Source organism: Tenrec ecaudatus, chromosome 4, assembly GCF_050624435.1.
Source record: "Tenrec ecaudatus isolate mTenEca1 chromosome 4, mTenEca1.hap1, whole genome shotgun sequence".
In the NCBI taxonomy this organism is placed as follows: domain Eukaryota; kingdom Metazoa; phylum Chordata; class Mammalia; order Afrosoricida; family Tenrecidae; genus Tenrec; species Tenrec ecaudatus.
In genome coordinates, this window is record NC_134533.1 from 67,911,354 (window position 1) to 67,938,803 (window position 27,450).

A 27,450-nucleotide genomic window follows, 5' to 3' on the forward strand; every position below is an offset into this window, starting at 1 on the left:
TGTTAGCAGCTCAACACAAGAACCACTCCTCTTCCAGAGCTCCTTTCAGTACTTAGAGGGCACTCAGATTTACATGTTGGTCAAATGCTGAGTGGAAGTAAGGTTTGAAGGTGAGGAATCAATACAGATCATTCTCATTCTTTAAATTCTATTTTGGAATTTTTATATAAAATGCTAATGAGTTAATTAGTATTATACTATTTCTTCTACATGATGGACACGAAACATCAATAATGCAATAAATTTTCACCTATACATTCTTTTAATACTTATAACTGTGCATTCATAAATATCAAGTAATGTATCCTTTATCCATAATATCCTAATTGCCTCATGAATAACTCCAGTGCCGCTTCTTAGATTTTTCTTAAAATAATACGAGTAAAATTGTTACAGGGCCAAATGAAGTGTATCTTTATGTTTAGGAAGTTATTGAGTCAAGGAAGAATTTCATTAAATTAAAGCAGAGAATTGATATATTACTTGAAATGATATAACTTTCTTACAGATTGTAGTAGTTCTAATTTTATATCATATACAAGGTAGAATGACAGGTACTCTGTATCTATTAGATCCAGAATGATTGACGTTTATTACATTGTTCACTAGAAGAGTCAATAAGACTTTATCTAGTAAAAATTAAGCTGAGATTTTCATGAGGAGAAATAAAATTTTCAGAGCAGGAGCGAGGTTTAGAAAGCAATGTACATTTTTATGGGGGTGAGTATGGGAAGTGCAACATGCGTTTGCATGGGATCCTTGATTACTTTGATTATTTTGTTAATCACTATACAATAATATTTATAATGTTAAGGAGTGAAATGTATTCATATATATGAATATATATATGTATTGAGCATAAACAAAGTACCAGTATGCTGCTGTGCCCTCACAGAAGGGATAAATGGACCAATTTTCCATTGTATATTTATCTTAAAAGCCCAACTTTAAGGCAAGTCGATATTCACTAAATTATCACATTAGTTAATACCAATTATTTTTTTCTTTAATACTGCTTATTATCAGCTGCTTTCACATATTATCCCAGTGAATTACCCTAACAACTTTTCAGATTGATATAATCAACATTTCACACCAAGGGAAGGGAGATTTAGAGTGGCCAACTAACTATTAAAGTCATATACTTTCAAAACTGAGTAGATTCAGACTTAAGTAATTCAAAGTCTCAGACCTGATGTGTCTTAAGTTTACCCATCCTTAAAAGCAAATTCCAGGTAGAGGGACTCAGTAATTGTAAGATAGAGATACATGACAATTCAGACAGTGTCCAATATGGTGCAAATTTAAAGGGAGAGGTTCAGCTCACCAAAATGAAATTAGGCAGAGTAAGATAAAATAGCAAGCCTTCATATAGAATTTAGATATTCCATGGAGATCACTTTAAAACTGTGTCTGTAGAGCATAGAAATGTGCATGCCTGAATATATTACTCATTGAGGCCCTCTAGGGCAAGGGGGAGCTGCCCTGTGAGTTTCTTAAACTGTAAGTATTTACAGGAGTAGAAAGCTGGTCTTTCTCTAGATGAGTAGTTGCTGGTTTCTAACTGCTGACTTGTAGTTTTCAGCTCAAGTGACATTTCACATCAATGAAGATCCGAAGAACACTGTTGTCTAAATGAGCCCCAGGCAAAACAGAATATAATCAATTTGGCTACATGGAATATAAAAATAGAACTTTTTTTCCAACAATTTTATTGGCACATAATTTACACATCATACAAATCAATAGTTCAATCGTCCAAACATATCAAGGGGGAATTGTACTCATGGTTGACTGGCCCCTATAGTGCGCTGTTCAATCCCCGTCCCCTGCCTTCATTATTTACTCGTAAATTCCCTTCCCCTCGCTCTCACCTATCCCCTCCCTAACATCCACTGAATCGGTTATTATCATTGTGCATCCACTCCTCCTGAGCTTCACAGCTAGGAAACCTCACAGAAAACAATGAAAAACAAATCTCACTAAGGTGGGAAGGATAAGATCACATTAGTGTAAAGGCAAAACTATAAGTAATCCGTGAAGGAAGAAGACTCCATCAACATTTAAGAAGCCAGGGAAAAGGTTTTAGTCATGGAACATTTAAGAGATACTTTCCCCCACAACAATTTGAGGATGTGTCTATGGGGAAGGCCAACTGGCCACATATCAAGTTCTGTCCAGCATAATCAAGGTTACCAGGTCTCTGCTTTCTAGTAGGGCTGTTCAGGATGCTAGCCTTTGGCTAGAGTGGATCTGCCAGCAGCTCGCTCTGACTATACACTTTGCAGATGGGTTTTGGGCTCCCATGTCCTCCACTGTACTTATGTTTTTATCTCCTATTTTAAAATGCTTCCTGGTGTGTTTGTAATGTCTTAGTAAGGTACAGTCCTGCATGCATACAGTTTTGAAAGAATGCAAAATATACGCATATATAAGGGGTGTTGCTTTCTATTTTACTTGTACAAATAAATTATCCACATAAGTAAAAAATGACCACTGTAGAGAAAAAGGGTAAAACCAATCATTGTGGAGTATATTATTGATGATCAAATACTGTAGTAACAAAAGGAATAAATTGATTGTGTCCTTTTAGTGACAGTATTTTTAATGTGGAAAGGAGGTGATGGAATTAAAAATTCTTCCCACCAATAACCTATTTTTATATCATCTTACCTTCTCCACTTGCAATCCATTCTCAAGTCCATGCAGTGTGACTACGACCTCAATGACTACAAGAGAAATACAGTTTTAAGAGCTCAGATCTCTTAATTAATAAATCAAATGCTTTCCCCTAATACTCTGAGCTTAACTTCGCTTGGATAAATTGCCGATGTTAGAAAAACATCTTTTTTTCCAAAATACCCTCCATGCTATGCGAACCCCCTTTCTCTCTCAAGTGCTAATACTTCATTTTTATCTGCCTTGCAAAATCTATATCTCAAGACCTTTATGTACATCATTACCAAACAATCCGAATTTAATTCATGTTTCTTCCATGTGAGTCAACCTCTATTCTTTACTTTAAAGCTACAATCCCCACTCATACTACATTCAAAAAGCCTACTGACACAAATGCAATAAAATATCAATTTCTTGGTTCCTTTTTCTTCTTCTTACATCTCACTCATGGACATCACAGGACTATAATCATATTTTACAATGTAAGATACAGTCTTGTCCCAGAATTATGAGGGTTGTGTAGGCGTGAAGGAAGAATATTTCCCAAGGGGAAGAAAACAGAATGGGAAACAAGCCAGATGTTAAAACAACATACCATAGGAAAAAAAATGGACCTTGACAATATTACCAAGTTTATTATTTTTTACCTAATGTGATTGAGCTGATTCAAACTCATTGGGTGTCCATTTGGGATTTCTGAGACCAAATTTTTATAGGAGCAGATGGCCTCATCCTTCTCCCTAAGCACCTAAGGAGTTTGCACCTCTTGCAGTTAGCAATTAAGCACACTACCTGCAAGGTCCACAGCTCAAACCCACCAGCCACTTGAGAATGAAAGGTGAAGTTATCAGCTACTCTGAAGATTGACAGTTTCAGAAAATCTTCACAGGGTCTCTATGAGTGGACGTTGACTTTATGGCAGTGAGTTGTTGTTTTTTTTTTCACTTAAACATATAGCAAAAATTTTTGTATTTAATAACCATTAAACACAAAAACCTACATAGTTTGATAATCAAATTAGAAGCAAACTGATAAGTAACTGCTGATTTTTACATACAAAACAACAGGGAGTTTTCCCTGGACAAAAAAGAAAGCTTCTTGCACTTAGGCATGGAGACAAACACAGAGACTTATTCTTAAGTTTGTCCAGCATGCAAAGATTCTAGACAAAGTTCTGTTTCATTTCAAGTTTGGGAATAAAATCATATGTCCTTATAAATTTATCATTAAGATTATTGGACATAACTGGGGGGAGGGGACATGTCAGAAGAATAGAGCTGGACAGGAGAAAATGAACCGAGGAATTGGGTGCTGGGTTTGATGAGCAAGTACATAAGTTAAAAGAGACACAGCTGAAATCCACATAGACTTCCTATTTGGTTTTCTATCCCTAGATATTTGCAATTTTAATTTTATTACTTTATTTTGTTGTTGTTTTGTTTTTCAAACTGTCTTTGAATTTTTTCTGTTCAGGTATTTTACTTCATATTGTATTCCATTTACATTAGTTGCTATATGCTTGAAAGCAAATTTGGAGTCTCCTCTGACATCCGCTTTGATTGTTTTCTTTCTTTTCTGACTTTTATTGACCTTTTGCATTCCACATGTAAAATGTTCTTGATGTTATTCCACGGTTTGCCAGATCTTCTGTCATTAGTGTGCAGTATGTCAAATCTATTCTGGAAATGTCCTCTAAATTCAGATGGAATCTACTCAAGGTCATATTTTGACTCTCTTGGATTTCCTTAAGTGTTCTTCAATCTCAATCTCAATTTACAGATAAGAAAAGGATGGTCTGTCCCCCGGTAAGCCCTTAACTCTTTCTGATTGATGGTACAGGACTTCTCCATCATCACTTCCCATAGATGTGGGGAGTCAATGTGATTCCTTTGTATTCCATCTGGCCACGTCGATGTGAAGAGTCACCATTTGTGTTGTTGAAAAAAAGTATCTACAATGAAGACATTATTGGCCTTGTAAAATTTTATGATATAATATCTAGCTTTGGGTCTTTTACCAATATCATATTTTCCAACTCTTGTCCCTTCCTCTTTATTCCATCCTTTGTATTCTAATTGTCAATTATTATCAATGAATATTGATGTGATGTTTTATCAGTTACAGACTTTAGAAGTTGTTAGAATTCATCCATTTCTCCATCATTAGCAATAGTGGTTGGTGCATAAATTTGAATAATCTTTTTATTAATTGGTTTCCTTTAGGCTTGCAAATATTTTTCTATCACAGATAGAATTATATTTCAAGTTAGATCATGAAATACTATTTTTGGCAATGAATGTGGCACCATTTCTCTTGAATGAGTAATCCATGGCATATCCTATTTAAAAATGACCATACCAGTTCATTTCACTCTCTAATGCTCAGGATATATATATATTTCATTTCCTTGTTGGAAACTCCTAATTTTTCTAGATTCATACTTCATGCATTTGACATTCTAACAATCAATGTGTGTTTATAAATCTTTCTTCTCATTTTGAGTTATGCACCTTCAGAAAATGAAGGTTTTTAATTAATTTAATAAGGTTAAATTAAGAGACATGGAACTCATGAATTTTCTATTCAAATAATTATTCCAATATAATTGTGGTGGTTATATAATTTAATGTCAACTTGAAGATCTATAAAGGTATAGAGGTAGTATTCAATCTGTCAATCAGGTCACAGCCTACTGGTGTCTCCCTTGTGGGAGTGGCCTTCTCCTAGGAAGGAAACCTCCTCTTCTCTCTCTGCGTTCCCCATCCTTCTGAGTCAACCCCTAACCTTGGTTGTGACTAGAACCCTGAAATGTTACCACTACTATTGGATACACAGGACGTTGCCACCTGTGTATCCCACCAGCCTGTGATCTTCCTGAATTCTGCATCATTGCATGTGACTGCATGAGTCTGAGGAAGGACTTGTGAATTAGTACCGTATTGATAAACTTGAGTTGGACTGGGCTGGGATGTTTTTTTAATATCTAATTACTCCTTAATCTAAAGCTTTTCATCACAGGACTTTTTTCTCTGGTCAACCCAGCCATACACAGTAATGAATAATATTCCCTGCCTGCCATTGTTCTTTGCCAAGGCAGAAATATGGCACTATAATATAGCACATTTAGTTGTTTCAGATTCCATTCTTTTATATCAAGAAAAGAGGATTTTTATGTGGGAGAGGGAAAGTGTACTACACAACCCTGGGGCTCCCTCTTTGCCCAATTTAAACCACACAGAAAGTATAAACATAAAATAAGCTTTTATTTCTGATTGCCATAAGTGAACATTTGCATAATATGTTTTTCTTGTAAACTAGCTGAACCTAGCCCTCTGCAGTCACCTTGGTATGAACAAAAATATGGATGATTTTTCTTCGTATTTCCTTGGTCTTCACAGTGTAGACTATGGGGTTCAGTACAGGGGGTATGAGAAGGTAGGCATTAGCCATGAGCGCATGAGACAGTGGGGAAAGATGCTTTCCAAAGCGGTGAATGACAGACACCCCAATGAGTGGCACATAGAAGATGAGTACAGCACAGATGTGGGAAACACAAGTGTTGAGCGCCTTTAGCCGCCCCTCCCCTGAGGCAATCGCCATCACTGTTCGGAGGATGAACACGTAGGAGAGAAGGATGGAAAGGGAGTCAGAACCCTTTGTGAAGATGACAGCAATGAGGCCATAGAGACTGTTGACTCGGGTGCTGGCACAGGCAAGACGCATGACATCTTGATGGAGGCAGAAGGAGTGAGAGAGGATGTTGGACCGGTAGAAAGGGAGTCTTTTGATGAGGAAAGGCACTGGAAGGACCACGCAGATGGCTCTGGTCAAGATGACAGCCCCAACTTTGCATACCACCCGATTGGTTAGGATGGTGCTGTACCTAAGAGGGTTCCAGATTGCCACAACCCGATCGAAGGCCATGGCCACTAGCACACCTGATTCAATGGCTGAGAAGGTGTGGATGAAGTACATCTGAACTAAGCAGGCATCAAAGGTAATGAACTTGTAGTTAAACCAGAATATTCCCAGCATCGAGGGCAGAGTACACAGGGCAAGTCCCATGTCTGCCAATGCAAGCATACACAGAAAATAGTACATAGGGATATGCAAGGACAGTTCAGATTTGATAGTAGAGATGATGATGCCGTTGCCAAATAAGGCAATGACATACACAGCCCCCAATGGGAATGCCATCCAGTAATACTTTTGCTCAAGCCCTGGAATTCCAGTTAAGACAAAGGAAAGATGTTGGAAATAGGAGTGGTTATAATCTGCCATGAAGTCAATGTGACTTGGACATGGGATACGTGATTGTGGGTCGCTGAAGGGTCACTTCCTAAAGATACAATGATAGAGAATAACAAGATGTTACATTGGAATTTCCTTAGGTGGGGAGTTATTTTAATTTTTACATGGGAGAAGGGCTTGTAAGAGAAGTCAGAATCCTTGTCAATATATTCTAATATGTATTCTGTTGAGGATGCATCTATATTCTGTCGAGGATGCATCTATTGCCCCAGAGGGAATGACACCCTATGTACAAATATTGAGGCCATGGTGGTACTATAACATAAGTGTTGGCTTGGTAACTGAAAGGTTAAGGGTTCAAATCCACCAGGTGCTCTGTAGGTGAAAGATTAGGTTACCTGCTTCCAAAAAAATGTAGTTTTGGAAAGTCTTTATGAGGATTCTAGGAGTCAAAATAGACTCCCTAGCAGTGGTAAGTACACAAAAATCAAAACCTCATTTCCATTGAGTCCATTTAGTTCACTGCAACCCTCTTGGAAAGAGCAGCACTGTCGACCAAGATTGGCAGTTCATAACCATGAGCATCTTCCAGGGAGATAATTGAGGTTCCTATGAGTTGAAAGCAACATGATGGCAGCGAGTTTGGAGTTTAGGGTTCATGAGACTATCCACCTTTAAGGGGATAGACAGACTCCTCTTTTTCCCTAGAAAGTTTTAGGTTCAAACACTGACCTTGTGGTTAAAAGCTTCATGATTAAGTCACTATGCCATCAGGATTCCTAAATAAATCAGATTCAGCTTCAAACACACATATTAGTGCCAATCTACTAGTGAAATTATTTCTCTTCTGCCTTCTCATCACCATCTCTAATCAATATTTTTAAAACTGCTGATTCATAGTTTAATGGAATAACTAAAACAGACTCAATATGAAATATGGATTATTTTATTTTCCTGCATTGAAGTCTTTCCTATCCATTATATCCGTTACACTCAGAACTCCCCTAAAGCAAGAGACCTTGTACCTAGGGTAGAAGTAGAACTGTGCATGCAGATTCTCCTACTCCATGATGATCACCCTTCATTTCCCCTAAGCCTGAATGTGGCCTCAGAATTGTTCTCTACTCAGGAGCATCAAATAGCCACATCCAATAATAGAAAATGTATCTGTCTTCTATAATTTAATGGAATCCTAATTGGCAAAGAACATTCACTTGGAAATACAATAAGGATTCAACCCTTTTTAAAGACTAATCCATCTTACCCAAGAGGCAGTGAGAGTGAGGCAAGGAGAATTCATGTGGATCCTTTCTTAAGATTAGGATCCTCTAGAGATCTTCTAATGCTGAGGCATGGTGATCATGCAAAATGGCACGCTCCACTCTGATTAAGAGTCGGTCTAAAGGCCTAAGTGGAAATCTGGAAGACATGCTCATATTGACAGCACCAGTATTTTCGTTGGCATCTTTTGACTTTAGATATGATGTTAGAGGAAATATATACCCTTTTTGAAAAGTTCTCTACCATAAGACATCCACAAATTGCCTGCATCAGTTGATGGGAATAAAACTGAGTAAGAGGCTCGGTAGTGTTAGGAGCATGGATTTTAGATTAGCATAGTGTTCAGATGGATGAGCTCTGGTGGCATAGTAGCTGAAGTGCTGGACTGTTAACTAAAGGTCAGAGGTTAGGAGCCACTAGCTACTCAGCAGAAGAAAAATGAGGTTTAATACTGCCATAAAGGTTTATACTTTCAGAAACAGATAGGGGCTGCTACGCCCTGTACTGTGGGCTCAATATGGGTCAGACTTGACTAATGGCAGTGGGTTTGGGTTGGGTTTGGTGGCACAGTGTGTTCCCGATGGGCTGTTAACCATGAGTTCAGTCTTTCAAACCCACCAGCTGCTCTGCTGGAGAGAGGTGAGGCTTTTTGCTCCCTTAAAGATGTACAGCCTCAGAAACCCACTGAGCAGTTCTACTGCCTTATCATGTTGCGTTTCATTGGGATCAGCTCAATGGCAGTGAGCTAAATTGAGTGTTCAGATTCCAGATCTGTCACTGACTAGCATTTTGACTAAATAGCTCCCCTACTCTTCCAGCATCACCCTTTCATAAGTAATATGGAGGTAACAATAGTATCTGTTTCATAGGATCAATGTGAAGATTAACATGTAAATGTTTTAGATCATAAAACATGAGTGTGTTTTATAATTAATTAAGTGGAATAACAAGTTTTTTGTTTTCTCTGTAAATAAATTGTGTGTCAGAGTTCTTTCCACTACATAAAAGTGAAACTCAGATTCTCTCCCATTCACAAAAAGTGCCTTTTTACTTTGTAGCCCCTGTAATTTGAATAATACACCCTCTTGTGTGGAACTGTTAAACACCCCATCTCCTCTAGCTAATGCAAGCATCTCCTGGTTCACTCTCCTGATGGATCAAAAATGTATAGCAGTTTTCAAAAGCTCTATGAAAAACACTTCCCATTTTGATTTCTCCAATCTTAGCCAGAGTATTTTATCTATTCCTGTTAAAATACTGATTTACTTAAATAATTTTTATCAGATACAGCCTGGGCATTTCAAATACCTATCCTATTAGATTATTAGCTTACATTTTCTACATTTATAGTAAACTGATGTGTGTCTCTCTCTTTGTGTAGGTGTTTTGGTGATTTTTCATAAAGAAAATAAGGTTTTCAAAGAAAAATGACAAAGGGGGGGGTAAGAGAAAATACTAAAGGTGAAATTTGAAATAATTCATATTTCCATGGTAAAGAATATAAAACCTAGAAAAATAAAATATCTTTCTTGGGTCAAACATCTAGTCAACAACAAAACAAGAGAAAAAGGAGGAGAAAATAAACACTACATATTCTTATTGAGAAAATCACAACTTAGTGCAATGGAATATTAGGGATGCAATTAGAGAAGACCAAATCAATACATTATCTCTTGCATAAGCTCCTTTCACCGAAAAGAGGCTTTGGAATGTGTTACCTGTATTACTCTAGAAAGCAGGTGGTGTACAAGGTTATCCCCCTGATGACGGAGTTCTTACACTCCAAGCTCGCTCTCTGAAAGTTCGATCTGGATTTGACACGCTACTATCTATTTCCCTTCATCAAAGCTGTTTACTCTCCTTTGGAAATCTAATGGCATATGTGTTTACAATTTTTTTAAAGAACCAACTCAATGTATGTGTGCAGAAATTTGTACAACTTACTTGTACAACTTTACATTAGAAATAACTTTTACATCTATAACTGCATTTGTTAATCACAAAATCCTTTGGAGGCCAAGAAAAGAGACTGAATACGTACCTACAATATTGTGTCAGTGTTTGGTATCATCTTCATGGCTTCATTATAGATAGTTTCTTAAAGGAGCAGGTGGAAACTAGAAGTTTTCTATTGTATGAGTATCAGCAGAACAAGCTGGCAACCCCCACCCCACCCCCCTTTTACCATAAGTAGTAGGAAAGAGCTAGGTATCCTAAGGCATTTGTGGGAAATGGAATACAATTGAGTGAGACTAGCCATCACAGGAAATATTTACTCTTTCTTGTACTTGAATATGTAATAGGCAGGAGAGACTTGCAGCCATAGAAAGAAAACCTTTTCCCACCTAAAGATTCATTATAGATTAAAGAGTAACTATAACTAAAGATGAACTACAACCACTCCTTACCTGCTGGCAGTGTCCTGAATTCTGTTTTCAAGTGGAGAATTCCCAAACTCTGATCATGGTAAGGCTCTAGGTGAAAAGAATTATAAAGATAATATAGAAATATTCATGGAGTGTTTGTTCCATAGTTGACATTTAACTTCAGCCTACTTTAGTTCCAGTAACTGGGAGTTTCCTATCTGGTAAGGCCATACATTCACTATAAAGAATCAGATATCTTTCCACTTCTTAGACCAGAGTCACCCATTCACTTTGAGGTTAAAGACGTTGTTCTTTATTTAACTTGTTCTTTAATTAAAGTAGATGTGGGTGAGAAAGAGAGTAAGCACAAAAGAGCTTGTGTTCTTGGGTTAGAGGAAAACAGCACAGAAAGAGATGAAGAGATACAGAAAGTAATAGTTGGAGCCAATTAGAAACTTTAGTAATGGTATTTTTTTTTAAGTAATAGTATTTTATTAATGGGCTAACTTTATCCTCTCATTTAACTCTAAACTTTACCTGTTTGCTGAAAGGAACCCTACCTGGAAAAGGGTACTTAAGCAGCCCACGTCTTGCCAGGCAAAACCTTTGCCACTGCCCCGATACAGGCTTTTATTTCCTTGTTCTTTCCCAGTTTGCTCCCTTTACTGTGCCGTGGGGAATTCCACAGGTCCATAAACAGGGTTATTCCCCATGGTTCTCAAGATTCAGGAGGTCTCTCCTGGGCTATACAGATAATGCCTGGATTCTCATATCCAGGGAATAAGGTAGTATTGAGGGAGTTATTAGGAAAATGCATGTGTGCATGGTGGAGTTCAGATGTTTCCCATAGGCCGGGTGTCTATTACTCAATGAGTCTCTGAGGACTAGCTTAGTCATCCTACCATTCTCCAAACATAGTGAAACAAACAAAACTACATCAAGGAAAAGTGACTACATGGTTTCCTCATTCAACTGGAATTTTAAAGTTGAAAAAAACTCCTTAAGGAAAACAATTTTCTTGATGTATCACCTTTGTTTTTCAATATCCAATATCAGTACAATAAGTCTAGCCATCCCTTGTGCCGAAGAAAAGCAGGAGACCATTCAGACCATTCAGCATAGGTGCAGAGTAATTTAATATTAATGAAATATATTCTTCCAATACTTTGTCAAACACTGAGTTCCTTAACTCAAGTAATACAAGAATGCTTCCAACACTTGGTGAGAACTATTCAACCTGTTGCTGAATGACAAGGGTAATTGATGTGGAGCCAACACCAGGGAGTGCCAGGAATAAGAAACAGTCTACACTTGATTGTGATGATGATTAAACAACTCTTTTGAATATGATTAAACTATTGAACTGTGTGATGTGCGAATTTCTTCCACTAAGAAAACGAACAGACATAATTCCAATAAACCCATTACTGTCTAGTGGATTCTGACTTAGGAATTCACTACAGAGTAAAACTGCTTCATGGGGTCATCTAGGTTGTAATCTTTATGGCACAGTGGACCAGCCTTGTCTGCAGATCTGCCGGGTGGGTTCGAACTGACAACCAAACTTTGCTTCCTCCAGATTCTTGGTGATACATTTGTTAAGGACTCAACTCCTAGTTGAAAGGTTGGCAACTCAAACCCACCTACATGTGCCTCAGGAGACAGGCCAGGCAATCCTGATGTCACTGCCCTGAAAACCCTATGGGGATGGTTTATTGCTACACACAAAGGTTATTGTGAGTCAGAATCAACCCATGGTAACTAATGACTCCTCCTCAAAAGTGATGTGATTATTATATTTACTTAATTCATCCTCTTATTGAAACACATGCACACCTATCTTTCCTCTCTTAGAGGCTAATCAAAACTACCTTTCCTCGGGATTAATAATAATACTCTCCCACCCCACACCACATTTTTGATTCCATCTCCTTTTAGTGCCCTTGTTCTTCTCATCATACGCAACTGCTACATAGAAGTAGGTAATTTCCAGATGTGCAAATCTAAACTGATCATTATATTGAGTTTCAGACAGTTACATGAGTCCAAATGCTAGACATTTTCATCTATGGATAACATAGGTTCCTCAAAATTAACATGCTAAGAACACAAATAAATAAAAATGTATGACTCCCCCTACATCTATGCCTTTAACTTTTATAACTTGTTTTCAGTTCATGTATCATGTCATTTAAAATAGGAAAATATGTTATTCAACATATGATGAAGTTCTGGTAAATCTACCACTTAGATATTTCTAATAGTTTTTTTTTGCATTTGTTTCTCTATTAGTGTTATACAATTTCAGTTCCTCTGACATCTTACATGGACTCCTTCAGTAGCATCCTAACATGAGTCATAGTTTACATTTTTTATTCACATTAAAATAAGTTGCTTTGCTTAGTTTTATTTTGGCTTATGCCTTATTTCTTTTGCTGAGAAATAACACTTTTCTTACTTTTCATCAATTTATTTAGAAACTATTACTATAATATTTGACATTAACTGAATTTGAATTATACAGGTGTATTATTGCTTCTAGCTAAATGATTTCATTACCACATAAATTTAATTTTTATGAAGGTCTCATGAAAATCATATTGTAGAAAGGTTAAAATGCATTTACAAATAATCTGCAAGCCTATGTAATCTATCTTGTCTAACCTTAAGCAATTTTCATAACATCAAGATCAGTTTTAGCATTCATTAAAGTACATTTTTCCCAAAGGCAGACGTTCATATTCACTCATTCTTGACCCACTTTTGAGACATGAAAAACCTGAGTTACTAGAATTTGTCCAACATATGGTGGCTGAAGCATAACTATGGGCTAGCACGTATGTGAGTTAAAGAATTGCACAAATGAAGAAAAGAGAGAAGCTAGCAAGAAACAAAGAGGGTATGTTCAGAGATAAAAGTGGTGGAGAAGAAAGGAAGCATAAGAAAAGAAAAACTCACTGCCGCGGACTCCATTCAGACTCATCGCTACCCAGTAAGAGCGGGTGGAACTTCCTTTGTGAGTTCATGAGACTACCCTTTTATGGGAGTAGAAAGCCCATATTTCTCACTCAGAGCAGTTGGTGGTTTTGAACTGCTGACCTTGTGGTTTGCACCCCAACTCTTATCTACTATGCCACGAGGGCTCCTTTCGGAAAAGATAGGTGTACCCTAAAACGTAAACTTTACAGAAATGAAGTTGCCAAGTGTCCTATGGGCGTGGATCCCCAGGTGACATGTAAAGTGTAAGTTTGGGTTTAAGAGAAAATATCAGCAGATACAAAATGGCAGACAAGATAGATGCACAATTGAGACTCTACAACGAAGGCTTAGGAAATCAAGTGAAACATATGATTACCAAATTTGGAATCTACAATTTCAAAAGAAAAAAAAGAAGATATGAAATACTGACTAGAGGAAGAGGCTGAGCTAAACTAAGGAACAAGGAGGCATACAACGGGATAAACTGCCAATCAGGACATTACTGTGGTTTCAAATTATTGCAAGCGATGTTACTGATAAAGGGGAAACAGTAGAACTAAGCTCTAATTTTTTTTAATTTAAGAAACCATGCAGATAAGAAGTCAATGTACTGGCATATAAAACACAGAGATAAAGAAAAAAATGCCAATAACGACTGTAAAGCCAGGAAATTCTCCCTCAAGTACAATGGTAAAATTAAAACATTTCCAGATACAGGAATTAGGGGGATTTGTGAAAACAATATCAAGCTTACACAAAATGCTAAATGGAGAAAGACATTCAAGAAGAACATCAATAACAGTAGACAACAGCCCAAGATAGGACCCATAGCAGCATCACCTGGAAATGAGCCTAGATATAGAAGTATCAAAAATAAACAAACCTACAAGCTTATAAACATGGACCTGGATACATCAGAAGATGAGTATTGACAGCTACAAGGTAGAAAGAGGGAATAAAGAGCATGTTTACAGAACTTCTGAGTGGAGAGAATGTCAAGATCATATCAAGATAGAGGTATCATTCCATCAGGAAGGTAATAATAAGTTACAGAGTAACCTAAACAAATCTTCCTAACAAAATCAAACGGAAGAAAATAAAAGATTTGATTAACACTAAAACCATAACAGTGAACAGAATAATTAAAATATGTAAATAAAATAAACTTAACACAGAAAAATATATGGAACAAAGAATATGAAACAAACCATTATTACCATAAAAAAGCAAACTTACAGCAATAGATGCAACATTCTCTATACTTACACTGAATAGAAGTGGATTGAATGCACTTATTAAGAGACAGAGGGTAGCAGAATAGATGAGAAAATGTAACTCATTTATATATTGTATACAAGAGACACAACTTAAATACTAAGACAAAAATAAGCTAAAGTCAAAGGGTGGAAAAACATAAATCAAGTAAATGGAAACCAAAGAACAGTGTGGCAATATTAATTTCTAATGCAATATACTTTAGGACAAAACCCAGAAAGACACAAGGAAAGCTATTGTAGAACAAATACCCTTGGATTGACACAGTTGCTGTGACAATCACTCAAACGTTACAATCATTGTGACAGTGCTGCATCAGCCGGCAGGGTTTCATGCTCCTGTCCATCAGAAGGCTAGGAGTTGGAACAAATTCAGACACACCTACCAATGACCAACAATTACAACTTCAGATCCCCTCAGAAGCCACTGCTTTGGTTGAACCCTCTTCTCTGAATTGTATTGGTAAATTCAAAACTTGTCCTCATTTACAATTAATTCCATAAAATCATCTTCATTAGCCTTGACAAGGCATGAAAGATGAATAGAAAAATCAGCTCTTTGACCTAGATGATCTTCGTGCAACCTTTTTGGCCAATAACTTGCTGAAGCAAAGATTTTCAAATTTACTTCACATTGAAAATGCTACTCATGAGAGATCCAGACTTTAGTAGCTATCACATCAATGTTCATATTTTATGGTCTACTTACACCAGTCTTTGGACTTCAGCGACAGTTATTTCTTCATAAAGGTTGATGGTGTTCCCTCTCTTGGCTTATCTCTAAGGTCGTTACAACCTTCATTAAAATTTGAACAGTCTAAAGACTTTTATTTTATATGGCATAACATTTCCATCAATTGGTTGTGAAGCTTCAGTGATTTGAGAAGATACCCATTTTAATTTTGCTAAAAGTTAACCCTAACTGTAACACTGAGCAGTATTTCCAGGTCATAAAAAGTATCATTAAAAAATAATTTTAACGATACCCTAACAACACTGACAAGTTTATTCTGAGAGAATTTACCTGCAATCATCTACTGATCACAGGGACATGTTTATACCCAAACTGGAACACGTATGAATAGCAATAATAATATGAAATACTTGGAGAATAAATAAATAACAACAATAATTATTTCCTTTCCTTCCTTGTATATTGACAGATACATTTATCCAAATAGATAGATGATAGATAGAAATAGATAGATAGATAGATAGATAGATAGATAGATAGATATGGCAGGGTTCAGATAGACATGGGTCCTTTTTATGGTGTAGAATTTGGTGCAAAGATAGCCAAAGAGCCTGGAATCATAAATGGCCAGAAGAAAGTACACTGGTCTACACAATGAGCCCAAGACAGAACCAGGATATGATGTCTAGGCATTGGAAGGAATCAAGTCAAAATTAGTCAATGTCTCATTCACCTTTATTAAACTGAAGTAAGAAAGATTGAGAGAGGCATCTCAGTCCAATAGATAATACCAACTGGAACTCTGAAAGGAAGTGGGAGAGTCAGTAATTGAATCTAGGAATGTTGATTGTACCTTACAGGGAGAAGGAAGTGGAAGTGACAGGGATGAGGCAGGAAAAACTCAGAAGTGGGTATTTTGTTACCCAGGTCAGACACAGGGATTATAAGAACAGCAAGAAAGACCTCAGGGAGGGGCTGGGCAGTGGTGGCATGATACACAATGAGTGTCCAGGCTGTTCATGGAGATATGAGTTGATTACGCCCAGAGTGTGAAGAAAACACCATACACCGGGATGAAGGCAGAGGTGTAATGCTTGAGACATCAGGGGGAAAAAAGTATTCTATTAAGACCAGTAAATGGTAGGGAAGATAAGAAAGCGCAGGAGGAAAAGAGGGAGTCAAACTAATTGAGCCAGCCTAATGAAAATGCCTAGTCAAGCTGAGTTTGGCATAATAGGTAATGGTGTGCATGCACCCAGCAATGAAGATAGAACAATGATCAGGAGAAGAATGTATTAGCCAAGTTTAGGTCTCAAGTGTGTGAGTTAGTTTAGGGATTAGTTTGAGGATGCAAAGTGCCTAAGTGGTCTCTGCAGAAATGGAACCTGTGACCTTGGTGCTATCAGCACCATGTGGTACCTCTGAGCTAATGGCAATTAGTACAAACAAAGAAAAGAAACAAAACCAGAAGATGTCCCTGTGGACTTACCCTAGGGCACTCTCTGGGGCTAATTATCTGTTAACCAGAAAAAAGGGCTAGGTGATGCTGTGGCAGTAGCCGCCCCCCCCCCCCCCCCCGCAAAAAAAAAAAAAAAGAGTGATCAAGGCAAGATAGGGGGCCATGTGTCTTTGAGCTCAGAACATGTATGGAGGAGAAGAAGACATTTTTCATGAGCTATGAGGACAAGACTGGAACCTAAGCGTGGAGGAATTCTTCCATCCACGCTCCTCTTGAAAGGTCATCATGATGCTTCCTTTGGGCAAATCAGCAGGCCCTTAACTAACCACAACCCTCTCATTGAGTCTCCCCCAAGGGGCTCAGGCAATGAGAGGCTGGACACCTGTGCTCAATTTTCCTGTATCCCACCCCCCACTCCTCTAGATGGGGTACAGCAAGGGTCACATAAAGAATACACCAGAGGCACTCGATTATAGCATCTTGCATGAGGGTCTCTTGGAGAAGGCAAGTGTGGTGAGTAAACTGCGTGAAGGGAAGAGGCAATATGTGGGACAGGACAATGAGACAAGGCGGGAGTTGGATGACAATAAAATGGGAGCAGGTAGACAAGAGGTTGATGAAGCAAGAGCAAGAAAACTGGCGGATGACTAAGTGTAGAAGTTACTGTTTACACGCCTAGAAGGACAGATGGAAGGGAGTATGTGTTTCTTCTTAACCATTTACTTTAGTTTTTAAATAATTAAAAATTAACCAGGATGGAAAATTGGGATGAGTCAGGTAGGGAGACACAAAAAACACAATATCCTTTTTGGTAGGTAGAGAGTTACAAAGTTCAGAATCTGGGCAATGAAGGATTGTTATATTATTCTTCTAATTATAGTAAAGTAAATATTTAACATTTAAAATGAAATATTTAAAGCAGTTCATGGATTTCAATGAACTTCTTAGAAGTTAAATAATTTAATAGAAAGGCAAAAAAGTTACAATTGCATGCTATAAATTTACACAAGAGATACATGTAGAGGTAAAGTGTAGAAAGTAGCAGAACAGGGAATGGTTTATTTGGCTCACACTCACTCGCCGTCATCCCGTCGTCTCTAACGCAGAGTGATTTATGCAAAAGCATGACAGAAGCTAGTATAATCTCGGCTGCAGTAAGAATGAAATTGTTTCTGACTTGGAAGATGAGGAGGAGACAGAAATGTCTGCTGGTGAAAGACGGGTTATCAACCAGCATGCTAGATTTGAAATTGGGTAAAGGTTTTAGACTCTAGCACTTAAAGACTTTACTGCTTGCTGTGATTGAACTATGGAATGACATATGTATTCATTCCTAATTTAAAAAATAATAACCTATTTTAGAAGTAAGAAGCCATTTGTAAGAGTTCTTACTCTCCAAACATCACTGAGAGGCTTCACTGCTTGACTCCAACTCATAGCAGTCTCGTATGACAAAGTGGAGCCGCCTTTTAAAACCATGAGGTTTCCTTTATGGGAGCAGATTGCCAGGCCTTTTCTCCCATGGAAACGCTGGTGAATTTGAAGCATGAAACTTTGAGTTAGAAGTCAAGTGCTTTCACCTGTGAACCAGCAGCACTTAGTCCTAAATTTGCTGGAAACCAAAACATCAGGAAGGTGGGCCTTGAGGAACTTAGAGCATTGTAGTGATTTGCTTCCATTCTCTATGGGAAGCTTGTTGCTTTCCTTGCAGCAGGATAATTTGCTGGAGTCCCTCTCCCCAGTGTCTTGTAGGCAAGGCTGAATTTCAAGGGCTTTCTCATGTGACCGTCAAATGAGAAAAACATGTCATTATGGAGGTAGTAAGACTGGCCATGGCCTTCATAGCCCAGGTTATTGCTTAAATTTAGACCCTAAAACGTTCTTTACTCTCTCTTCTCTGGGTTGTTTTATTCCTCAACCTAAGTTGATAAGCTTATTTTTAAATCTTATGTGCCTAAAACTCATCTATCCATAATTCATAATGTTTGAGAATCTCCCCATGAGATAGACCACACGTCTCCAGCAGAGGGGTTCTTGCTCACCACTAAGATAAATCTCTCAGTATGTGCAGGGTTAGTGTGAAGATGACTGCGATTTCCCAGGACGTGGAAGGGAGACAGTTGCTTTGGACACAATGAGTCCACCACTGTCATAGACATTTCCTCATATGCTGGTCTATCCCCTGTGACTCAGCTCTGGGGAAGATGATGCTTTAAATCCTTTCACAAAGTCACTTCTCACAGTCATCCTAATGCCACAGCATCATCTGTAACTGGCGACACTGGCTGAGCTGCTCTCTTCTGTACGAGTTTGGTAAGTACCCATGAGAATTGTGATAAGGACCCTATTAGCTAGGATCAGGTCTGGACACAATTGTAAAATGAGCATTTTATTTTCTTCATAGTACATGCCATAACCACATAGCTGCTCAGATCTCTCCATCACACCAGTATGAACTCACTCTTGAACCCAAAGATCCTATATCCCATCCCTTTAGTGATCTTGTTTCTTTATTTTTCAAAGTGATGTGGAACTAATCTGATAAATGCTAATTAATTCCTCTCCCAGAAAACATTGTTCAATTCTTGTAAATATCTCTTGGAGAAAATCACTTTTTATTTTTAAATATACAGGATTAAATCTACAGAATACAAGATGTCATTGTAAGAAAGAGGGAGCTTACTTGCCTTTGTAGCAACCAGACAGTTATTTTGAAACAAAATAAGAACTGTCTAATTATTATTTTTAAAAGAATGTTAAGATTCAGAAGTTTGGTTTGAGTCTCAGATTATCCCATATGATCATTTATTTTTTAGCATACTTATTTACCTGGATACTTGGGTAATTATGAGCACCCATATGAAAACATAATACTGATATTGATACTAATACCCCTAATTATTTTAATTTCTTTAAAATATTTAATAACCTATTATTTCATTTAATCTCAATTTTAAAAACAACTTTGATAGCAGTGAGAATAGGATGTTATGGCATCAGGTTAACACTCTCATTCTTTATAAATGAGTGAGCCGAAGATCAGAGAGAGAATTTTTTTCCCTCAAACTCTCTAATTAGAAGGTGGGAGAGATGAGACTAAGAAGGTAGTTTCCTGGAGTTTAATCCATCATTGCATAATGGGCTGTGAAAAAAAACAAAACAAAGCTTGTAAATAGAAGGCAAACACCTGTCTGTCACTGTAGTGTAGCACGGTGTTTTATGTATTGTTAGGCAGACATTTGACCACTCCCCTTTTCCATCTTAACCTCCCGCTGTGAAATATGGATAGCATCTCACTGCTGAATGAATAACGAATGATTTCAGGATCCAGTGAGATCATGGATATGGAAGTGTTCTGATAATGGTTTGTCAGGACACAGATGTTGTGAAATATATCATTGCAACAGTGTGTTAACTTCCGAATTTAGATTGTTTTTAAAATGGAGGCACGATGCTCATATCACAAACACCCTGTATGAATTCAGGAAATTAGAGACCCCCTTGGGTCAATCAGGAATAACGAAATGGCCACCTATCTAACACCATTTTCTAAAATTACACTGTTCTGGCTTATCACATATCTGAAATGAGTCTAAATTTACTTGTTTATAATTTTGCATTTACATTGGTACATATGAATAAGCAGGCTATTTATGCATGCATTAGTGTTGCATCTCCATAGTTTATGTTTATTTCTGTGGTATGTCTCTGTGAAATCATTTCAGGGTTTCTACAATATTTTGTGAATTCTAACAAATACATAGAACTATGTTTTATATATAATCACATATTGAATATACATAAATGTTATGTATATAATACAAAAGTTCAGCAACGTAAAAATTTGCTTAAGCAACCGTTCCATAGTCTGAGAACAGAGTAGTACAGAGAAAATGTAAGCACGCTAGCATATCAGGAAAATCCTGGGTCAATGATCTAAAGAGAAGGTGTATATATTTTTTCTCTATGAGGGTTCATATCTGTGAATGTGTGTATGAACAGATGTCCCCAAAATGAGAACTTGGGAGAACATTCAGATTTATGAATTGAGTCGAAAAATGACTCAAAGAAACTAAGAAATAACGGCCCCAGAGGCCATTCTCTTCCAGCTTGAATTTTCTGTTTCAAACTAAGAAACTGAAGGAATGCACTTGGGACACCGCTTTTCCCTGCCCCGTTACGCCATCAAAGAGCAGCGGGGTGGGGCAGGGGTAATGGAGTGTGTATTATGCTGATGAGAGAAAGTACTCATCTGCTTCATACAAGGCTGTGTAAATGTCAGCTACTATGCCGACGCGTGGTGTGCTGAGTGTGTTTGTGAGAGGATGAAGGCTTTGCTATGGATTTGGCACATGGCTTGATGCATCTCTGTGGATGTATGACTGCTGGAACAATCACCCAGCTTTCAGACTATGTGACTGATGGAGTCTTTGCTTGTCTACCTCAACCACCTCCTATAAAGACCTGAGTGTCTGGGCTGGCAATCAAGAGAACAGGCTTCCTGACCTGCCAGCATTTCACAGCGCGTTCCTGCTCCTTAAAAACAGCCCGGGTGGGGTTAGAGTTCACAGATGAGGGATATCCCTGATGAGAAAAATTCGGGAGCCTCCGTGGGATGAGAACCCCCACGCAGAACCTTCTCTGACAGACTCAACCCTGCGTGTAATTTGAGTCTCCTGCTGGTTTAAACCTAACGAGACAGAGAAAGCTCATAGAGTCTCTTTCTTTATAATAGTTCATATGCAAATCGATATTACAATTTAGAAATCAGTGTGCATATCAAAGATAGCACACATATATGCACATATATTGTCATACATACACACACATACTTACCCAAATTGACTCACTCAGAAACAAGGAAACATTGCACATGTACATACACACATTAAAAGAAATGCTTTTTATTCACAAGAAATATTTTTGAGGCAGATACAGGTAAATTTAACCCTTATAATGCCTGAATTTTTAATTTCAGGAAAAAATGTTTGTTTTTATTCTTTACTTTCATAGTTATTTATATATATATGTACACACATTTTAATTAAAAGTTACAAAAGTGGCATGCTCTGTATTATAGGGCTAACAGGTATTCAAGCAGAAATGTATATCCATATCAGATACATCCAAAGACACAGGCATAGGCACTCATTCCCTGAGACATAAGCACTTATGAATAGGTACTGATATGTATGCATGTGCTCACATGAAAACACATGTGAAAACATTTGTGCCTGCATGTAAATTCATACCTACATATATACATGAGAGGTACATGAGGGGCATGTGGAAAACATTTGAGAAATGGCATACATAAGAATATGAAATGTGGTGGGTTCAAATCCAGCAGAAGCTCCTGAGAAATAGCTTTTAAAAACTTAGATGTAAACAATTTATAAAACACATTTATTTGAGTTTTAATCTAAAGTAGGAATTGGATTCAAAACAAATTGAATACATCGTCTTCCCATGAGGATGCCACGGTTTATTGAGGAGGAACAGATAGTGGATATAGGAAAAGAAATGTTTTCTTCCCATGGTTGCTACTGAGAAAGGAAGTTGAGTTATGAATGAAGCCGCTAGAGAGGCAGAGTTAAATGTAATAGAAACAACACCTCGGGGCGCTAGAGAAGGCTTTGAGGGCAGTCACAAGAATGTTCCCAGGGAAAGAATCACTGGAAGGGTCTCTGGTTTCTCAGTGATGAAGTACTTGTCTGCTAAACCAGAGGGTTGAACCTCTCAGCCATTCTATGAAGGAAAGACGCGACAGCCTGCCTCTGGAAAGATCACAGAAACACTGCAGGGCAGCCCTGATGGAGTATTGGTTACATGTTGGGCTGTGAGCGAAAAAGTCAGCAGTTCAAACCCATGAGCTGCTATGGAGGAGAAATATACGGCTATGAACTCCCGTAAAGGTCTTGGAAACCCGCAGGCACAGTTCCACTCTGTCCTATCAGATTGGAATGGAACCGATGGCTCCACTCCGTCCTATCTGGAGGCTTTGAACTGGAATGAACTTGGCAGCAATGATTTGCTAGTTGCTGTTATTTTTTGGCTCGGTGGGCATAAGACTAGTTTACTGAGGTGGCTCTACTCGGTCCTGAGTCACAATCGACTCCGTGGCAAGATGAGGATGCGTGTGCAAACCTGTGTGGGTGGGAAGGGCATGTGTGCTGAGGGAAGGAGGGAAGTGGAGCATACACTTCAGTCCATCTTTCTCGTTAGTTTTCAGGTTCCTGATTTCCAAGCTGGATCCTCAAACATGTCAACATTCTCCACCCAGACCACCTGCAATAGCAGCACTTCAATGGCCCCCACCTTCGTGTTGGTAGGCATGCCAGGTCTGTCAGCTGTGCCCTCCTGGTGGGCTATCCCTCTGGTCACTCTCTACCTCCTTTCTACCCTGGGAAATGGCACCATCCTTTGGATTATTGTCATGGAGCCTGCCTTACACCGCCCCATGTACGTCTTCCTCTCCCTACTCAGTGCGTCTGACGTTGGCTTGGCCACGGCCCTAATGCCCACCCTGCTGGGCCTTGCTCTTGCTGATGTTCACGTGATCTCGGCCTCCGCCTGTCTCCTCCAAATGTTCTTCGTCCATGTTTTCTCTGTCATGGAGTCTTCTGTCTTGGTCACAATGGCCTTCGATAGAGCACTGGCCATTTGCCGTCCTCTCCATTATCCCGCACTCTTCACCAGTGGTTTTATCAGCAAGATTGTCCTGGCAATTGCTTTCCGATGCCTGGGTCTCCATCTGCCCCTGCCATTCCTGCTGGCTCGCATGCCCTACTGCCGCCCGCAGGTCCTAACTCATTCTTATTGCCTCCACCCAGATGTTACCCGACTGGCCTGTCCAGGAACTTGGGGTGCGGTCTACAGCCTCTTTGTGGTCTTGTCGGCCATGGGATTGGATCCCTTGCTTATTTTTTTCTCCTATGGCCTAATTGGCAAGGTATTGCAAGGTCTGGGATCCAGCGAGGAACGTTGGAAAGCTGGTCAAACCTGTGTGGCCCACCTCGGTGCTGTGGTCCTCTTCTATGTACCCATGATCCTCTTAGCTCTCATTGACCGTCTTCGGTTGCCAGTACCTCAGCCTGCCCACACTCTTCTCTCCTATGTCCACTTCCTGCTCCCTCCATTGTTGAACCCTATTCTTTACAGTGTCAAGATGAAGGAGATCAGAGAGCGTATACTCAAGAGACTGCAGCCCATGAAGGTGGGTTTTTCTCAGTGAGAAAGCATCGTTCCACATTCAATGGCTCAATACTGCCTGAGGCAAAATTTCCATGGTCATGCATGAGAAGGTCATTCCAGTACATGTAAGAGCAAGTCTGAGTGGGCTTCAAAAAGTTGCTGGAAACAGCCCACCCGAACCAAAAAACATGTTGTCATGGAGATGATTCCAATTCACAGTGACCTGTAGGTTTCCGACTTTGTAAATCTTTCAGGAGCAGAACATCCCATCTTTCTCCCACTGAGTGGCTGGTTGGTTTGAACAGTCGACCCTGTAGTTACCAGCCCAATACCTAACTCACAGTGCCACCAAGGTCCTTGGAAAAACTCCATGCCCTTTTCATTCCTTTTTTCCACAGGCTTTTTGAAACACCCTCCTATACTGATAAATGCAGGTGCTCCATCCACTGTTACACTAAGTGTGAAAGGTACAGAAAGGACCACAATTCAAGTGTGTAAAATTGTGGTTTTGCTGTGATTGTTAATTTCCTTAATTCATTTAAACTACCCGATAGCTGAATAAGCTAGAACAGTTACACAACACAGCAACATGGCAAAGGAAATAGCTGATAGACATTTTCCGCTAAGCAAGATGATGAGTCATCCTCTAGGGGTGGACCACTCTAGGAAGCAGAAGGACTCCATCTTTTCCTCAGGGACAGAATAAATGAGGAGACAGGTAAATCTCTTATTCATGCTCTTCAAACCAAGGGACATGGTATAGCACTCAGATTGGCTTGGGAGAGAGAAAAGAGAAAAGAATTTTTCTAGGCTTTATTTAGCTTTTATAATTTTAGCATAATTATGAATATATAAAGACATGTACATTGTTAAATTTTCAAATAATTCTAAAATAAGAATCACCTTAAATTATATCATCCAAATATAACCACTATTATCATTTTACATAGGTCCCAACATATTTGCCATGATTCAATGACATTAATTATATTTGTCATGCTACTATTGCTTTTTCAGTAAATACTAATACATGTAAAGTCTTGCATAAATGGAATACTATGTGTGATAGTTGAAATTATTGGTTTTAATTCTTCTAGGGGGTCTCTTAAGTCTTCATTCCTTCCTAGTAGTAATATTGTATACCTTTACTTACATAATGGGGGTTAGAGTGGATCGACTTTGACTTTGAGCTTAAACACATACCTTGTTCTGGTTAATCAGGTTTAATGAATGTGATAAGAACAGAAATTTAACCATGATTCTGCAGTGCTGTTTGACATATTGTGTTTTAAGTCAATCCTCAGGTAGGTGAGGCTCTTCAATCTGGTCCTCAAAAGGAGACATATGGTGCACACCACATGCCCAGCATAATGCCTAGAGGCAATCCTAGATGACTGGAGATGAGAACATAGCCACCAGGTCAAGACAGCTGAGAATAAAAGGACCTTTTAACCCAAAACCTGGTCACCAACGCAATCGATGCTATTGCTAGAAGTAACTGAGAAGCCCAATCTACTTCTTTCTCTTTGAGATTGGAATAGTGAAAGTTGACTAGGATAGCAAATTTGTTGTTGAAGGCTATCCCAAAAACCTCACTGCCACTGAGTCAATTCCAATTCATAGTCCCCGGTAATCCAGGGTGCAACTGCCCATCTGGGTTTCCAGGGTTAGAATCCCATTGCTCCCCATAGAATGCTAGGACTTTCTAACAGCTGACCTTGCCCTTAGCAGCCCCGATACATAACCCGCTGAATTAAGCACCATAAGTTCCTGGTGTATTTTTCCTGATGCTTATATATTTATTGATATATTCTTTGGTGGTATAGCATAAAATTAAATAGTATTACATATGTCTTTCTTTAGAGAGAGACCCTCAGGAAGATGGACTGACACAGTGGTTTCAACACTGGACACAAATAAAGCATGATTGGGGGCCTGGTATGGGATCAGGCAGTGTTTCCTCCTGTTGGAACTAGAGTCACTGTGAGTCTGACTCCAAGGTATTTAACAACAACAACAACAAAGTTTTCATTGTGGTCGACATCCCTCACAGCAGCTCAGAACCCTCAAACTCCCCACCACGCGTCCCGACAGATGACAGATGCACAACAGCCCTGGAGGACCAGGGAGGCCTGCCCCTGTGAGTTCTGGGGACTGTCATGGTGAAGGAGAGTGGAAAACCCCATCTTGCTCTCACAGAGCAGCTGCTGGTTTCGAACAGCTGACTCAGGTCACAGCCCACGTTGTCACCTGGACACCATCAGGGGTCCTTCCAGGTCAAGGAGGATAGATGTCAATCATTGAGACACCTGGAAAATATTTCATAGTAGGGATGGATTAAAATTGATGGAAACACTTCCATTTAATGGGTATTTGAGTTGTCATCAGTTTTTCTTTTGTTTTGTTTTTGACACTCCGATGAATGCTGTCATAATCCTTCTTAGACAGGGGAGTTAGAGATCACAGGACCTAATTTCAAAGCCTTATTTCAAAGAAATAAAATGGTAACTTGAGATTTGTGGAAGATACGTACCTTTGCAAGTCAGGGTCAGATACTAAACTAGAACCAACACTCCTGGCAGCCTCTGTGCACGAGAGGACTTCAAAAAGTATGTGGAAAAAAGAAATGAAAAGATAATGGTTTTTTTCCCACGAACTTTTGAAGCCCTCTTGTACTTATTACTATAAGTGAAAGGAAAGCTTCCAAGATGGTGCAGAGGTTAAAGCATCCATCTGCAAACGGAAAAACGAGCATATGTCAGAGAAAGATATGGCAGTCTGCTTCTGTAAGAATTTACCGTTTGGGTCTAGAAACCATATGAGATGGTTTGGCAATGAGGTTGATTTGGGGCAAGTGAATGGAGCAGCTCATTGTTACTTTCCCAGCAGGGCCTCAACTGCTATTTCCTGTTTCTCTGTCCTCTCCTGACTACTGGCCACCTCAACAGCAATCCTGTCAAAACCGTGAGGTGCTATTGTCATTTCTAGCCAGCAGAGGGCAATGTTCTCTCTCTTCAGATGAAGCTGCATTTTAACGTCATTAAGACATTTGGGGAACACATCCTCCTGTAATCTGTGGAGATGAAAGCATCAGCAAGAAATTTAAAATTTTAAACAAAAAATATCAGCAATTCAGGAAGTTGGATGGAGAGTCAGATTAGGGATAGCTTTGAAGAATGGGCTGGTCCTACTGGGAAGCAAAGCTTCAAATTCCACCCCAGAATAAGTGTGAGACCTAAAGAGATTGACAGTGAGAACGCAGAAAGATATCAT

The 27,450-nt window shown here is 38.8% G+C and overlaps 2 protein-coding genes across 2 annotated transcripts; one reads left to right on the forward strand and one right to left on the reverse strand.

The window, feature by feature from the left end:
* Positions 1 to 6,003: 6,003 nt before the first annotated feature.
* On the reverse strand, positions 6,004 to 6,960 carry LOC142446884 (olfactory receptor 51H1-like). The gene has a single exon (XM_075548619.1). The coding sequence runs from the start codon at positions 6,958 to 6,960 to the stop codon at positions 6,004 to 6,006; it is 957 nt and encodes a 318-aa protein (XP_075404734.1).
* Positions 6,961 to 23,245: 16,285 nt separating this feature from the next.
* OR51S1 (olfactory receptor family 51 subfamily S member 1) lies at positions 23,246 to 24,217 on the forward strand. Its single transcript, XM_075548620.1, has one exon. It carries the CDS (start codon positions 23,246 to 23,248, stop codon positions 24,215 to 24,217), a length of 972 nt encoding a protein of 323 aa, XP_075404735.1.
* Positions 24,218 to 27,450: the final 3,233 nt, after the last annotated feature.